The sequence below is a fragment of the Dinoponera quadriceps genome, unplaced genomic scaffold, assembly GCF_001313825.1.
Source record: "Dinoponera quadriceps isolate SergipeBrazil2010 unplaced genomic scaffold, ASM131382v1 scaffold458, whole genome shotgun sequence".
Classification (NCBI taxonomy): domain Eukaryota; kingdom Metazoa; phylum Arthropoda; class Insecta; order Hymenoptera; family Formicidae; genus Dinoponera; species Dinoponera quadriceps.
This window is the reverse complement of record NW_014554796.1, coordinates 2,037,304-2,054,030: the sequence shown is the minus strand read 5'-3', so window position 1 is coordinate 2,054,030 and position 16,727 is coordinate 2,037,304. Positions and strand designations below refer to the sequence as shown.

The 16,727-nt window shown below is 40.2% G+C and overlaps 2 protein-coding genes across 12 annotated transcripts in view; one reads left to right on the top strand and one right to left on the bottom strand.

Annotated features, from left to right (window-relative positions):
* Positions 1-84: 84 nt before the first annotated feature.
* Positions 85-16,727, top strand: part of LOC106741903 (pyroglutamylated RFamide peptide receptor-like) — a 26,018-nt gene continuing 9,375 nt past the window's right edge. Inside the window, exons 1-11 of one of the 9 annotated variants that reach the window (XM_014614323.1) lie at positions 89-377; positions 545-975; positions 1,370-1,493; positions 1,881-2,124; positions 2,274-2,404; positions 8,384-8,505; positions 9,077-9,200; positions 9,365-9,570; positions 10,416-10,527; positions 10,598-10,758; positions 10,872-11,033. In XM_014614323.1, coding sequence (XP_014469809.1) covers positions 1,971-2,124; positions 2,274-2,404; positions 8,384-8,505; positions 9,077-9,200; positions 9,365-9,570; positions 10,416-10,527; positions 10,598-10,758; positions 10,872-11,033 — 1,172 coding nt within the window. In that variant the 5' untranslated portion in view covers positions 89-377; positions 545-975; positions 1,370-1,493; positions 1,881-1,970. The other 8 variants (XM_014614325.1, XM_014614326.1, XM_014614328.1 and 5 more) reach the window with 8 other exon arrangements.
* Positions 12,763-16,727, bottom strand: part of LOC106741905 (RNA-binding protein squid-like) — an 8,945-nt gene continuing 4,980 nt past the window's right edge. For 2 of the 3 annotated variants that reach the window (XM_014614330.1, XM_014614331.1), the window contains 7 exons: positions 16,387-16,514; positions 16,015-16,161; positions 15,789-15,920; positions 15,260-15,527; positions 14,611-14,679; positions 13,776-13,893; positions 12,763-13,521 (listed from right to left, as the gene is read on the bottom strand). In XM_014614330.1, coding sequence (XP_014469816.1) covers positions 13,826-13,893; positions 14,611-14,679; positions 15,260-15,527; positions 15,789-15,920; positions 16,015-16,161; positions 16,387-16,514 — 812 coding nt within the window. In that variant the 3' untranslated portion in view covers positions 12,763-13,521; positions 13,776-13,825. The remainder of the gene's footprint in view (positions 13,522-13,775; positions 13,894-14,610; positions 14,680-15,259; positions 15,528-15,788; positions 15,921-16,014; positions 16,162-16,386; positions 16,515-16,727) is intronic. The other variant, XM_014614332.1, reaches the window with a different exon arrangement.

Sequence of the window (16,727 nt, the reverse complement as noted above, 5' to 3'; positions counted from 1 at the left end):
GACGCACTCCGTCGGTCATGTTCGTCCGTGTTCGGCGGGCAGTTCGTTGGTTGGTCGCGGCGCGTCTCGACTCCAGTTTGCAGTCGACGCTTAGATGAGTCGTGTCGCGACGTCGTGCGTGCGACCCTATTATCTAGTTCCTACGAAATGCAGAAGTGAGCTCTATAGCTAGCGTTATTATGCTCCTTTTCCTCTCTTAAAAATACGCACGCAATAAAATATACACAAATATGGGACGCCTCAGTCGACTACTTGAATGGCAATTAGTGTAAAACTATCAATTAGACGTGATTCTTTTTCCGCATACGGCGACACAACGCGTTATAACGATATCGAGTGCGCTGTCGCATTGATACAGCTTAGTTGTGGAAGTCAAGGTATACTATTCAACTGTTTACATTTTAGCGCGTTCTCGCGAAATCCGTCGCAATGTGACAACGATCCTTTTTTTTCCTTCCGAGCGAAACATTTATGTAAAAATATGAGGCGTTTTTTCAGCACGCATTTGCACGAAAATAAATGCCTTCTTCCGCCTTTCGCTTAGATTACGCCATTGCACGTGGCGGAAAAGGGTAACGCCGGGCCCGTTGCCAGCTGGCGAACAGAGCGGTATCGGTAGTTGACAAAAATCAAAGTAGCCGAAATAGCGACTAGTGTCCCGGCTGATGAAACTACGGAAGGCAAGACAATGAAGCCGAATTACTTTTCGCACTGAATTGATTGGACCGTCCTGTTGCGTCGCGCGCATGTATACAAACTATGCTGACAATTTTGAAAAAACCAGCGGAAAGTCAAGACAGTATTAAAGGAAAGGATGGCAACTGAGTTCTTCAATATTCGTTTACAATATTGAAAATAAATTGCATCGTGACTCTACGTAGAGCGAAATACCTGGAATGCAAATTGTTGGGACATTGAAATGTTAAAAGCGAAAGTTAGAATCGATGCTTTCTCCAGAAATATCGTATCTAATACGTATGTAACGTTGATCTTGTTGAAAATATAGCATAAGTACGAAAATTCTCTATCTTCTTCGCGCGCGCACACACTTCACATCAAAGTTGAGCATTTTCAAAGAAGAAAAATTAAACGATTTATTAGGTTTTTTTTTTTTATTTCGAGTACAAAGTACAGATCTTATGACTGAAAACTGATGAAATTATTGTTGCAATTATAGCGAATTATATTGTATAAACTGTTGTGCAAAGAACAAGGTGATCATACGTTCATTTCTTCCTTCATTCTCTTCGTATCATCAGTTGTTAAACGTAACACGACTGCGAGATAACTCACCAAGATTCTACGTTCACGTTATAATGTCTAATAATAGTTTTTCTTCTATTCCCTTCTTCCGTATACTTTGCTTTAGAAATGCATCATGAAGACGACTGCATTTGCGACCCGTGCATTTGACAATTTGATTTTCTTCGCCGAAAATGGAATTCCCGCTTCTCCTTGGATATACCAGCTGTCTCCCGAAAAGGTGTAGAGCGGTAAATTAAAAAATGGCGACACTATATTGTCATAATAATTTGAAAGTATTCTTCCGCCTCAAATTCCTTTACCCGATCGACTGTTATTTTAACAGTCTTTTCATTCAGATTCTTATGATGCGTTTTACACACCAGAGAGTACTAGATGCAGGATTTATACAGATGAATTAATAAATGCTGATATTTGTCAATTACACAGCAAACGTACGTCATTTGAGAGTAACAAGCGTTTCTATTAAATATATTATCTCGTGGCTGGGCGCACGATCGAATAACTCGGCTGTAAAGGAGATATTGGACAAATTGGACACGTTTAATACATCTGACACATTTAATTCGACAAAGATAAATAAATATATATTTCTGCAAAGCTTTATTTCTTTCCAGTAAAATGAGCGATACAAGAAAGAGGGGAGGGAATTTCCTTCGTATCAGAACGAACACACGGTGGTATCGTGCGTAAAACGCGATAACGAAATGTCGACCATCGAAGAGAACGTTATGTCCAACGATAGCAACGCAACGTATGATTATGATTACGATATCAACGAATCCTTCAGTATATTCAATTGGGCGGAACTGGCACCCGTGCTCGTCGTTTACGGCTTAACTTTTGTCCTCGGATTAATCGGTAAGTTGGAATAGGAGCGATGAGCTACTCCTTATCACAAGCACTTCTAAGCTTGTCGCGTTTCTCAGATAGCCTGAAGAGAAAGCCTCCGTATAATTTGGTAGCTCGGATGCTCAGCAATCTTGCGAGAGAATCGTAATTTCTTTCAGGGAATGTCGTTATGATCACCTCGACTATTTGCCCACGGCTCAGACCGCTACCGGCGACACCGACGAATATCTTCTTGGGGGGCCTGGCCACGGCCGATCTCCTGCTAATTATATTCTGTATACCCGTGAAGGTAAAGAATGCTACATCTGTAATAACCAATTGTCTATGATTTGCCCTCTACACTCGTTTTGCAAACTCGACGCCACTAGGCATATAACTATCAATTATTCAGCATACGTGTCTTTTTCGTCTCGACTTTATTCTTCTGCATTGCGATCGGCCGATCGACCGTACAAAGAATCGCCGTCTTCCTGCTGCGAGAACGAATAGTCGGAATTTCTGCACCCACTGAATTGGTGGATGAAAATCCAATGTTCTCTGTTCTCACGGAAAACTATACGATTATTTACATCGTTTGTAGCGAATCGATAGAATAATGTGCGAAATTAATAATACAAGAAATGGCGTTTACTCGGTAAAGTAGTCGCCTCGGCAGCGTTCACACAACTGATGAGATCCGATTTTCACACAAGGAGTTTGATCGAGAGCTTTGAAATTCACGTTACTGGCGAATCGGAAGAACGATAATACCTACGCGACGGAGAAATCCTAATTAATTCTCAAGCCTCCCTATCTCATTTGCTAACTCTATTCGAAAGTATTGAACACGCGACAACAACCACTAAAAAAATGAGCTCCACATGCAGCCAAGTGCTCCCGCCTTCTTAGAAATTATTCGCTATTTTTTGGAAGCTCTTCCGACCGATTTTTTTCTTTCTCTCGGCAGCGATCTTCCCGGTTATTCGGGTGTTCACCCGGGCCTTGGTAATTACACATTTCGATAAAATTAATTAAACAGACCAGGGGTTATTACATCTTCCTGCGCGTCAGCAATAACAAATTGTTCGCGGTGCCTTGCGTTAGATACACGACGAAAGCATATTATATTGGACTGAACCGTTTGGTCCGTCTGATTTATTTAGTTTTAAAACAGGATATGATAAAATAACATAGATAAACATAGCACTAATAATTAGACGCATTATCGATACGCGCGCGTATCTGAGACATCAATTACAATCGCGTATATTTACGGAATCTTCTCGGCTAACGACATTTTGTCGCTACGAATAAGCATCGTCCAAATGAAAATAAAATCGAATAGCGCCAGCTTCTAAAATTACAGTGGCCACTTGAGCAGCAGCTTGGTTGACGCGTACGCCATGCTTTCAACGCATTGCCACTATTTGTTTTTATCTTCCTCCTTGCTCTCGACATTTTCAAATTTACTCTTTATAAGCTTTCTGTCTTTGATGCGCGCCTATCTCACTTATCATAGGTTCAATGATCAAATTTCAATTAATAAGCTATGCAGTTTCGTAACCGTTTCCGACAATGTAATCTATGCGTACATGTGAGACAAGGTGCAACAAGGAAGATTGATTTTATTGTATAACTTTTTTTCACGTGTAACTAATGACTGAGAACGAATAACTCACGAAAAAGAAAGAGAAAGAGAGAGAGAGAGAGAGAGAGCTCGTAACAATAAGGAAGCCCTGTTGTGTCCCTGAAAGTGCAGAAAGACAAATTTGTCAGACTTTATCGTTTGAACGTTAACCATTTGTCATTTGTGAACGAGTCGCAAACGAATTTCTGATGAGACGCAAACAAACGTCTACGGCAATCGTCTCCGCAATCAACGAAAAACGAAAACAAATGGCACAGTCGTTCGAAGGCTTATTACGAAACTAGGAAACGCGTTGCTTCGTTCACAATTTTAACCTTTAACCTGAGCTGCACTGACAACCCGAGTTAATTAACATTGGATGAAATGATTCGCTCTCTCTCTCTCTCTCTCTCTCTCTCTCTTTCACTCATTCATCTCCAGTAGCGTTAGAAATACGAAACTCATTCTCTTTGCAACCCTCGCGTTACATGTTCAATCTTTGTATTTTATAGCAGCGACTTCTCTCACCAAAAGTCAATTTGTAAAAATGATAAATGTTGAGCCTTCCTCTCGTACACATGCAATACGGCGATTCATTCAAATTTATGATTATCATCTCGTAAGAAGTTACCATTTTTTAATTAGAGCTATTATTGTTTACACCAACATCCAGTCTATTTGAATTCTCCGCGACGATTGATGATGTCGAGTACTTAATCGGAACACTAACGGAACACGATTCTTAACGCATTTCGTTTGATTGGATGATTGCTCATATTTAACCTCGATACCTTTGACAGAGCATACGCTCGGTGTTTCACGAGTTACGTCTTTCATTATTGCGCACAAGATCACTTCTTTGTACAATCTTTCCATTCAAACTTTCCATCAACCAGAAATTATTTTGCGGATATCCCAAAACTTTGTTGCATATTCCTTATTGTGTTTGCCTTGCTAATCGATTTGAAATTATTAACGAAAATCGCTTGTTTTAATCACTTGATTGTTGAAAGTTTAGTGAGACGCCGCCTATACCGATTACTGCAATTCATTTTCGAAACGGATTATTATTTCTTTAACTACGCTATACGTTCTACATATGCACGTTGAATCACGCGTGAAAAATCACACGTATTTCTTTTCTGCGCGAGTAAAGGAAGAAAACATTACATAACGTCTTGTCGACCGTGAATCCCCGAATTGATTTTACGATTAGCAAATTTGATCGGATTTTAATAGAATTAGCAACTCCGGTTCGCCATGTCGCACCTGTACATTCGAGCGGAGCACGAAAATCAGATACCTTGGAAAATCGATATCAAGTGCGTTGGATAGAACATGAGATTACAACGTTTCGTTGGGTTTATTTAACATCCGCAGACTATGGTACACGCTTCGGCAATATCTTTGACCAACTGATTGAAATATCGATACCGACTGTTCGTAACATAATTAACATATGTCATATTACCGAGGATATCGGTCTGTCAATTTCGATTACTGTTTCGTAACAGTCGACGATGTACACGCGCGCATATACATTTTTTTCTTTATTTTGCAGACAAGGTCCAAGAAATGCAACAAATATCTCGATACGTGTGCCAATATCTGTGTGCGCTCGCGCCGATAAAATCGGCGCTATTTCTGTCGCCACGTTAGTAACGATAAATCGATCGGATGTTTTATTAGAGGCAATATATCGAGCTTGAATATGAAATATTCGTGTTATGCAGAGAAAATATGATACTAGAATTGAATTCAAAATTAATTTCGATTATACGAGTTATAAAAAGCGCGTGCCGGCATTGCGCGCACATATCGTTTCAATCTTTTCAAATTGATTTTACGATTTCATTCAAATAGAAGGCATCCCGTGTTGCATCCCGCTATAATAGCGGAAGCAACAGAATAGCCGCAACCCAGAAATAATTCTGACAAATCGCTCCTTCAACGACAGTCTTTACTATGCGCGATACAAAGCCGAAACTAACACGGCAATCGTTCAATTAGAAACGGATCCTGTCGAGGCGATTCTCACTCCATGTTTTCAATTAAATAATCCGCTTGTAATTCATGAATGATTTTCGATGAAAGTTGCAAAGTTAGTTGAATTTCTTTTGCTGAAAAACAGTTCGAAGAGTATCGAGAGACTTTATCTCTCTCTCTCTCTCTCTCTCTCTCTCTCTCTCTCTCTTTCTCTCTCGCACGTATCTGTCTGTGATTATCGGTGATTAATTTGTGTGATAGATTTTCTAGAAAAAATAATTACAAACGTAATGGAAATTATTCCTAAACTATTACGGTTCTTTGCTTTACGGATGAAGGTAACTTATAGATCCGTTCGGAAATTATTCGCTTGATCCATCTGGTAGCTATTTCGGACTCCAAAACTACTTGTTTACGATGCAAAATAAACATACGCGCAGAATTGCGAAACGCATCGACTTCTAACTTGGCACACGTATCCCGCGTGTGTGACAGGTATCACGTTGCGCCGCAATAGTCGATCCCATGACGTATATCTCGTAACGACAATTTATGTGCAGTGCCCTTTGCTAGCGTGTAAATGAACGACAACCATTCGAGATTTTGCTTCGTACGTTCTTACTAGTGAATGAATACGGGCACCTGTTGCACGTCTGTACGACGATAACACCTTTTCTTAAGATATATACGCGCAATGAGTGTGTCGAGCGCTTTTTGTCGCAACGATCTATTCTAATCGTCTAATATGTGTGCGTGTTTGTTATCTGACATTTTTTCGTCGTCGAAATAAAAATGAAAAACTCGCTGTTGAGAATTAACTTTGAAACTAAAAACTAAAAACTCGGGATTATCTATTATAAGAAAAACATTTTATGTCTGATCGTACTACAGCACTACTACATATTTTATCAATGGCAGCTCCTGCAGTTGCCTGATGAATCAAGGAAAATACTATCCATCACGTATTTACATAAAAAACATACATGGGAGATATATTTCCCCGGACGATAGTAAAGGGGATGATCACATAAGCTGAAAACTAGCGAGAGTGCCTTACTTGGCGAAACACGGCGAGTGAGTTTGATTTAACGAAACTTTGACGCACAGTTATCGTTACAATCGAAAGCGAAAAGAATCAGAAAGTACAGTGTAGCTCAGTGTAATGTCCGCTATATTGTGTCGCGAGAACGCAAAAAAGAGTATGAGGCGGCTCATCTCACGTGTATGACGACGAGTCAAGTAACGAGTCGAGAGTGCATTGTACGAATGATGCAGCGCGCGACAATAAATTATAGTCCTGTCGTTGCAATTCGGTTGATTGAAATTATGATTTTTGCGCATTTTCCAGATTTCATTAACCAAGCAACATTTTCCGCTGTGCGTTTCTTCGGGGTGAGAAGTATCGTAGTTTTTAACTGTGCAAATTACCGCAGTATATCCTACCTTCGCTCACGATTCCAGCCGCGGGCAACAGTAGAGACTGTACGAGCGTTACATCCCTTAAAACTTAATAAGACATGGTGGGCGAACACTCCTCTCTGGCGCGTTAGGACCACGACAGGTCGGTTGAGGCAATTTGATCATTTTATTCGCTCAAAACCGCGGCTTTACGAGCTCGTAAAACGCTCGCGGTGCGTGGTAAATAATAAATGTTCGACGCGTGATCGCAAGGATAAAGTCGATCGGGTTTACTATCAACTTTACGAAGCGAGCTGTTTTGTCATTTATTGGAGTCATAAATCACTTACATGATTAATGCTTTTTATTAACGCTCCGAGCATCGGTTATACACACAGTGCCCCGGAAGTTTCCTTTCAAACAAGCAAGTAAAGTAATAAAAGGCAAGATGAAAGGGAAGTATTTGTTTCGCTATCGAGAAATAGCGATTGGAAAAAAAAGAAAAGAACTTGATCGAAAAATTAAATCTCTCGCATAATTGCGCGAGAGTAAAGAAAATTATTCGATATTGAAAAGATCGTACAGACTAGATACAGAAAGTATATTCTTCTCTCAAAAAATATGATTGTTTCGGAAGTCTTATTTTTTTCGAATAATATCTTTTTTCATTCGATTGTGTTTGAAATGTCTCGAATTTCATACCGGTGGCGCAACGAGGACGAACGCTGTTCGCGAATATTATATAACTCGTACGTCCATTTTCATGCATAAATCAAAATACGTCGCGAATGAATCAACAATAATCTGGGTCAGGCGTGCTGCATTATCCAGCATCGCGATAAGATACACGGCGAAAGCACTCCTACACGCCTTAATTCGCTCACCGTAAAAACAAATTGTGTCATACAGCCGTGCGTATAAATTGATCCGTGCTTCTGCCAAGAAGAAGTCATTTTCGCAGCTAACGAGACAGACACTTTTTCATCGATATATTCTTCCTTCTCTTTCTTTTGCAGTACTACCGTTCTACTGTTGTGTACTGTTGAATTTGAAATAATATTGTTATTAAATGAATAAAATCGAGAGAAAAGCGGATTTAATGAAGTTAAACTATCTATTATTTTCGCGCAGAAAATTCGATAGCATTCCAATTTTCCAGTCGTCACGCGACATAAGTTATGACACGCGTCGTTCGTACCAAGGACATTTATAACATGTGGATGGGGACCACATGTTCTTCGTTACGTACATTCATGCACCATAATTGACTTGTTACAGGTAGCGAAATTGTTCTCTTACACGTGGACTATGGGTGTTTTCCTATGCAAAGCGGTGCATTACATGCAGAGCGTGTCGGCTATCTGCTCGGTCGTCACTCTTACCGCAATGTCGATCGAAAGGTAAGATTACTGCTCTTACCGCGCGCGAAAATCATCGATCGATTATGCAAGTTGGCAAAGCGAAGTGTTATTGTAATCTGTTATGTAAATTGCGAACAACAAATAGGCGATAATCAATGAGAGGAATCGCGAAGAACGACGCAAGCACCACCCTGAGTAAAAAGCATCGTATAGCAGTTGGCATAAATAGATAATCGATTATCTCGAACTCATAACACCGAGTGCATGCTTTGTTCAGCGAAACGAAAAACCAAGGGAGAAGGGGAGAGAAGGGTTCGCGAAAGATTTATTTCTTCTCGGCTGTTAAACGTTATAAAGCACATCGAATCCCCCCTTCCTCTCGCTTACCTTTCTCTAATTTCCACTTGAATACTCTTTAAGAAGAATTGAATGAAGATCAGTTTTTCGTTGCACGACCTCCTCGGGACAACAATGTTCGTGACATCCTATTCCCGAAAGGATCGACAGAATTCGATAACGTTTCCAATTTCATTGTCAATTGTACATATTTATGATCAAACACTGTAGAGTTCAAAGTAAGTTTTGTCTCTCGAAATCGGGAATGTTTCAGGTATTATGCGATAGTACACCCAATGAGAGCGCAATATACGTGCACGATAAGCCAAGCTCGCAAAATCGTGATTATAACTTGGATCGCGGCGTTTCTATTGGGAATTCCAATAGTATTTACACAGGTATGTATTTAGAGACGTTGTTTATCAATTATCGCACAACTCGAGACGATTCGTCATTTGAAATATTTCGTTCGTTTGTTCGTCACTCACTCAAACACGATCCTCATACATTCGAGCATAGCGAGAAGAAGTCCACAATATTCTTTGCCCAAACTTCTTCTCAGATGCATAGGCAAGTAGGACTGAGATTCATCGCATACTGGTGCGTTCGTGATTCCGAAGCTGGACTCCTGTGGCAAATTCACGAGGTCTACATGCTTCTTTTGGTTCTCGTCCTGCCGCTGGCCATTATGGCATTCTGCTACACGACCATTTGTTGGGAGATCTGGCGCGTTATGAAACGCCGTTATCATTTGACGTCACGACACGCGTAAGTCTTATGGAAATGAAATTCGTGCAAATATTTCGTCAATTTAAGACGAATAATATAGCGTTGTGTCCGTCAATGGCGATTAAAGCGGCATGAAGCGATCGAAAGAAGAGCGTGTGTGTTTCTCCCGTGATCGCACGAATTGCGATGGACATCAATCGTGCGGCAGGTGAACGGAAGAGAGGATTTTTCAGCATTTGATGGACATCCCCCGATGCGTCGACAATTTAATACAAATTTCAACTCGTTGAATTTTCGGAACTCTGAGTACGGTGAAAACTCGGATCGATAGTGCAATAATAGGAGAGAGAGAGAGAGAGTTTCTATTTGCACATTTTATGAGGGTCCCATCAAGATTATCGGAACGCGATCGTGAGATTTCATCGCGACTGAATTTTGTGCGTGGGAGTTATCAAAAATAATTTGCTCGTTATCATCACGCGTGCGTGATAATCGGTTTTCAAATACAGACAGATCAGTAATGGAGTGTCGTACATCGTCGGTAGATGGGTTCGCAGGCAGTTTGCTCGAAATAGGTCGATCGGGCAGACATAGTAAATGCAATTTATAATAATAGTGCATTTTCAACGATTGCAGACTTCTCGCCGTTCCGAAACTATTTCGAAACAACTCTCGAGGAATTGTTGCTTCGGTGATAATTGAACAAGTCATTTGTCCGCGATTACACTCTGAAAAGAGAGTGAAATAAGATGAAACACTCGTCGGAGAAAATGCATGCACGCTCTAAACAGGATAGAAGCTTATAATCTTGCGAGACGAAACGGACTCTCGCTCGCGAATAAGCAATTCGTTGGGCGCAATTCGATCACAGTTCTATATTTTAGATTACATCCGAACAACATGGAATCCATACCGATGACGACGAAGCGGCAGAGCGTCGCGAGAAACGAACGGCGGATACGTCACGGCGACGAGGAATCGCGGACCATGAAACAGGTAGCGAGCAAAGTGATTAATTTTCTTTCCTTCGAATTGTTGTGTGTCGACTATCGAGAAAAATATCCAGGTGGTGAAGATGCTGGTGGCCGTTGTACTCCTATTTGTACTATGCTGGGGCCCGATCCTCATCGACAATGTGCTAACCGCTTACGGTTACCTTCCTCGCATCAAGATCGGGATACAGAAACACCTACACACTGCGTTTCAACTGATGGCCTACTTTAACAGGTACGGCCGTCAAACTAACCAACAAGTCATTGGAAGGATTATCGGTGACGAGTCGCATTTAATAAATACGCCACAATAAAGACCAACGCCTTTAATCCGGTCACACGTTGCAGCTGCATAAATCCGATAGTGTACGGGTTTATGTCGAAGCACTTTAGAAAGAACTTCCTGTCGGCCGCTTGCGGTAAATGGTGGATTTGCTGCCCTAGAAGAGGCTATCGAGCATCCGTCGTAAGGCATCCTAGCATCAGCCAGACCAGGACCACCAGCATGAGGTAGGTCGTGTACTCTATAATGACAAATGGAACGAAGCGCGCGCGTTGCAATGTCTCTCTCTCTCTCTCTCGGAGTGAGATCGGTGTGTGCATCATATTATTCGCGACCCAAGTTGCAACAGCGCGATAATCCGAAGCATTCCTGTTAAAATTAAACGTAAACTACCAACGTTCGTCGAAGGCAACAAACAGCCGGTGTCGAGCGTAAAGACTTTCGATAAAAGCGAAAGCTAAAGCTGCACACTCCCTGTGAGTTTCATGCGAGGTACTAGCAACTTTTATGGCAGTTGGAATTACGGAGGCGGAGAAGCTATATATCGCGGAAAGTGCCTTACATAATAATTTCAAACTGACCCTAGTGTAAACTCGTATATTACGGGAAGAAATGTTTTCGTCCGCACTTAGCGACAACAAGTTTCAAATTATGTGATATCTATTCTCTGATAATTGTCGTCGTACGTTAATTTTCGAAATTAAACATTATGCATCTCAGGATAAGCTAAATTCGATGATTCTGCCAAAGTCTTCCGTTTCTGGACTCAGGTGGATTCGAAATTCGTCCGACCTGCATCCTGTAGTTTACCCGTGAAACGCTCGCGGGAGGCGAGAACCAAGGACCACGAAAACCCGTGCACGAATGTCCAGCTAGAGACGAATGCAGTACCATGCAATTCGATCGATTAAACTAACGAAATGTAAACACGAAGCAGTCGCTGCTTATTTGCAAATTTGATCGCGCGGACATTTGACTGTCGCGAAAAATCGACCGATCAAATTCTTTCCGTCGATCCTGCCTGGTATCGTGAATTTTACCGAAATTTTCGCGAGCAATACATCCATCGCATGTTGCAGCAAGAAGAAGCTATTTTTCGTGTACAATATATTATCAAAAATGGTGTCTGATATGGCGAAAGAATTAACATGCTTTTGTCGGCTTTTTCTCAAAAATAGATTGCAACAACAACGTTTATCTACATTTTCCATTCCTCCTTAAGCCCGGTCTACACAGCTTCGCAGATGACGATCAGCAAATGCAAAGTGTTGATCTCGTGTCTACGTTTGCGAGCTTTGTACACCAGACTTAACACCATTAACAGACTTAATTCCAACTGCCGTAAAAGTTGCTAGTACCTCGCGTGAAACTTTTCTCACAGGTATTATATATCTAAATTTACGAAAATTGTCCTCTTTATTCCTTTGCTTCACGAACGTCAAGTAGATCACGTCAACCGGGAAAAAAACCTTAGAGGCACTTTTCAATAGACATTTCTCAATCAGTTTATATTAAAACTCCATATTATAACCAGACGCTCGCCTCGCGCATTTAAAACTGTAGAAAACTTATCCAAAGAGGAAAAGTGTATGTAAAGAAACGGATACAACTTACCCTCAAAGGATAAACACAACGACAAGAATCACTTGGACTTTTTGAAGAATCGCGTACTATCGCCGATCAAGCATGTCATTGTCGCTCCTCGGTAATGTGACAAACTAAACGATCAAACAGTCGGTAATATCGTCAGCGTCGATAAAAGAAAAAAAAAAGATAGCGTGATTACCGAAGGTAAATAATACCAGAAACCATGTATCGCTAACTCTTACGTATAATCTTGATTTATTTTAAATAAAGTTCTATCAACGTAAAACTTTCTATATCTGTTGAGAATTTAATACTTTCTGTGATACAGTATCAGAACAGTATGCACTCAGAGGAAAATACAATGCCGGATTGTACTTTAAAAGTCTTATTGCGACATATTGAGACAATCTTAATCCTCATTACTTAGAATGAAACTGTCAGTATATAAATATAATGTACATGCGCTGTTCTTACATCGAGCGAAAAATTCGTCGCAGCACACACGTTACAAACCTAAGTCATTTTTACACCATTCGAAAGTGGTACTGTCTCAACAGAGAGAGACACACGCACACGTACACGCACGCACGCACATACATACATCATACATACGCACACACGCTCGATAAGGAAACCTACCTCGGACGAATCAACAGACGAGATACCTTACACATGTCGTGCGAAAATAGCGAGAAGAGATAAGTTTTGCATGACGTGTGAAAAGCAGACTGCCGACTGCTCGATGCGTCCAGGATGGACTTTTCTTCGTCGTTACATGTATAATTTTATATATATATATATATATATAGAGACGGAATTAAAATAATCTATTAATATACGTGTTCGTGATAAGCGGTACGCGCTTGCATATGAATCCGATCGAAGAGCAAACGTATGTGTATGTGTGTGAGTGTATGTGAGTGTGTGTGTGTACGTGTATGTATACATGATACACACAAAACACACAACTAAACACAAAACGACAATCTATTGCTGTATCTTTTGAAGTGAATCTTGAAGATTGACTTTGCGGCAGTTATCTGCGTTGTTTAAATTTTTGTCAAGAGACACGTGATCTAGTGGAATGATGATCGAACGACATATGAAATTTCTTATAGAACGCGAAACCTGGAAAGAAAAGAAGTTTTTAATGTTACGAATTATCCTACATCCCGTTGTAATCGGCGTCTTAAACGCGTGAAAATAAAACTCGAATAACTATCGACTCAAGAACATGCATCACATACGGCACTGATTGTTAAGGGGAATAACAAAGTGAGATGATCATATAAATAAACGTCACATATTTGCCATTTAAATACATTTCTCGAAATAATTCAACATTTATGCGGGAAAGGAGAAGCGTTAGGAAAATGACTCACCGGCGGTTACAACGCGAATTGCGCGTTACGATCGCAAGTGAGAATTTCTATTAATAGGGTTGATGCCTCTGGTTCTGACGACCACTTCCTCTCTGCTTGCCACCGTATCCCGAACCTCCTGAAAATATACCCATATAGTGAGTCTGACGTCTTTTACCGTCGCTCATATCTTAAGCTGCGTGCCGTTTTATCTTCACGAGAAATTAAAGAAAACGTATAAACTGCGAAAAAAAATGTCGGATCGTACACATACGCAGGCATTCATCTAGAGAATAATAAAGTTGAGAAATAATTAGCAGCCTAAAAATGGAGAACAAAGTACGAAGTATCTACGTAGAGGTTTCAAACTAAGATAGAAGGTTGAAGGCTTTTTATATGTTCTGTTACTATTCATACTTTACGTATTTTTTATATACATTTCCGGAATCATCGATGGTTGAAATATAAAAAATAGTATTACAAAGAATAAACGATTGTGTCAGGCTGTTCTCTATCTAAACGTTTAATAATTTTATTACACACGTACATGTCAATATAACCACGTGGAAGAAGTAATACGATGGGTAAAGAAAAAAGGTGTGAGGAATAGAAAGATAGGGATACGAGAGAGTGAGAGAGAGAGAGAGAGAGAGAGAGAGAGAGAGAGAGAGAGGACAAGTAAAATTTTGCGTATCACAAAGAAGTAATGAACGGATGAATGTAGTTAACATAGAGAAAATGCGTACGAGCAAACACGTTTGAACATATGATCGCTAAAATGTAGCATAGTGTACATATTATAAATAAATAACGACAATTGTAAGATATAATAAAGAAAGGACGCTAAAATGCGTACCTTTACCACGTGCGCCTCCGCGCCCACCACTGTAGCCACCATCGTAACTACCGCCATAGCCATATCCATCTGCGTTTCATGTAACACACGGTATAAAGAAGGAATAAAAATCAATTCTCGATATATATATATATATATATATATCTCTCTCGACAGGAATCATTCGTTTACTTGTGTAAAATAAAAAAGAAAGAAATAGGTTCTACGCATATCGAAACAAAATTATTTTATTACAGCAAAATCGTTTCATCGCGGATGAAGTGATCGTTGTGATGTGTGAAAGAAACGTGAAACGTCATGCGTGACCAGAGAAATGGGATCGAAAGCAGGATCAATGAGGGATTCAATATGTTCGGTATACGTCATAGAGTGCCGCCTGTGTACAACAATTCCGCTTTAGTATTCTTGATAATCTCTCTCTCTGTGGTTAACGTAATGTATTAGCGCGAAATTTTCAGACAGAATGAAAATTTCTCTTTATCGTATCGGTCAAACACTCTGGAATGCCAACAAATTATTCAAATTATTACATTCATCTTTCTTGAAGACGATAAAAAGATTTCCGACCGTATAATCGCACAGACGAGAATCCGCCATTGCGCGCGCACACACACACACACATATACCTAGTGATAATTGATGAAATTACCATATCCACTATAGTCGTAGCCGCCGTAGCCTCCGTACCCACCACCACCATAATAGTCGTAGCCGCCGTATCCATCGTAACCGCCACCGTATCCACCTTGACCGTATCCGCCGCCGTACCCACCGCCATAACCACCCTGTCCCCATCCACCTTGACCACCGAATCCGCGACCTCGGCCGCCTCTGCCGCCACGACCGCCACGACCGCCCGGTCCACCACGCATGCCACCTACACCGTCGGGCTTGGGTGTTGCCTTCTTCACGTCAACCTATTTAACATTGCGTACGTTTTACATGTGTGCTGTTGTTCGAAGCTAAACTGAGGAATAAATTTACAGTCTCTCTTTCATCTCTTCTCAATCAGCCTTCTTATCGACAACCAAAAATAAATATCAATTAACGTAAAATTTTCGTTGATTAAACAATGAATACATATAAGAGTTTATGGAACAACCAGTGGAAGAGTATACTAAAAGTTGTGTCAAATTTTCATGTAATAATGTATAACACGGTTTCGTCCGTGTACTTACATCTTTACCGTTTATCGTCTGTTTCGAAGTTTTCAACAGTTCATTGACCACTTGTTCAGATTCAAAGGTGATGAAACAGAATGCTTTCCTCTGATTCTTAGTTTTGTCGAACGGCATTTCCACTTCAACGATCTGGAAGATTTTTTTCTCTCAGTTCCTTATATATATGCATATCCGTATATTCGTTGAAAAGTATCCACGCAAGCAAAGATAATAAACAACTTACAGTTCCAAATTGTGAAAAGAAATTCTTGATGTCGTCGTCTGAGAGTTCTGTCGTAAGTCCACCAACAAATATTTTACCATGTCGAGCTTTTGCCTTTTTAGGATCAACTTTCTTGTTATTAATCACGTGATCGCCAGCTGCCATAATCTGAAAAATCACATTTCCAGAGGTATCGTTCCGACATAATGACTGTTTGTTAAAAATCCTTAAAAACGCTCTCAGGAAAAAATTTGTCGTCATATGCATTCGGTAGCAGAACTGGTTAATTGATATCATCATAATACAAAACCATAATGTAAGATAAACAATGCTATTATATGTCGCTATACGAAACTAATGATCGTGTGTATAGAAAATAAATGATAAAATTACCTTGTCGAGAGATTCAGCCTTAGCGAAGACGATGAAGGCGAATCCTCTCGATCGTCCTGTGTTGGGATCTGTCTTGACATTGATACTCTCGATATCGCCATATGAGCTGAAATGTTCCCTCAATTCCTCTATAAAAATGCATAAAATGACCTTTTTGAGGATTCTGCAGCGTTTAAAAATTGAACATTTAAAGAATCATTGTTGAACTCAGATAGAAACATTTTTCTCATATGACCTTTGTCATCCGAAGGTGTCCTAAGTAATATTACATCATTAAGAGTACAAATCTCGTTTCATTGAACTTTGCAAAAAAAAAATGTATATATATATATATATATATA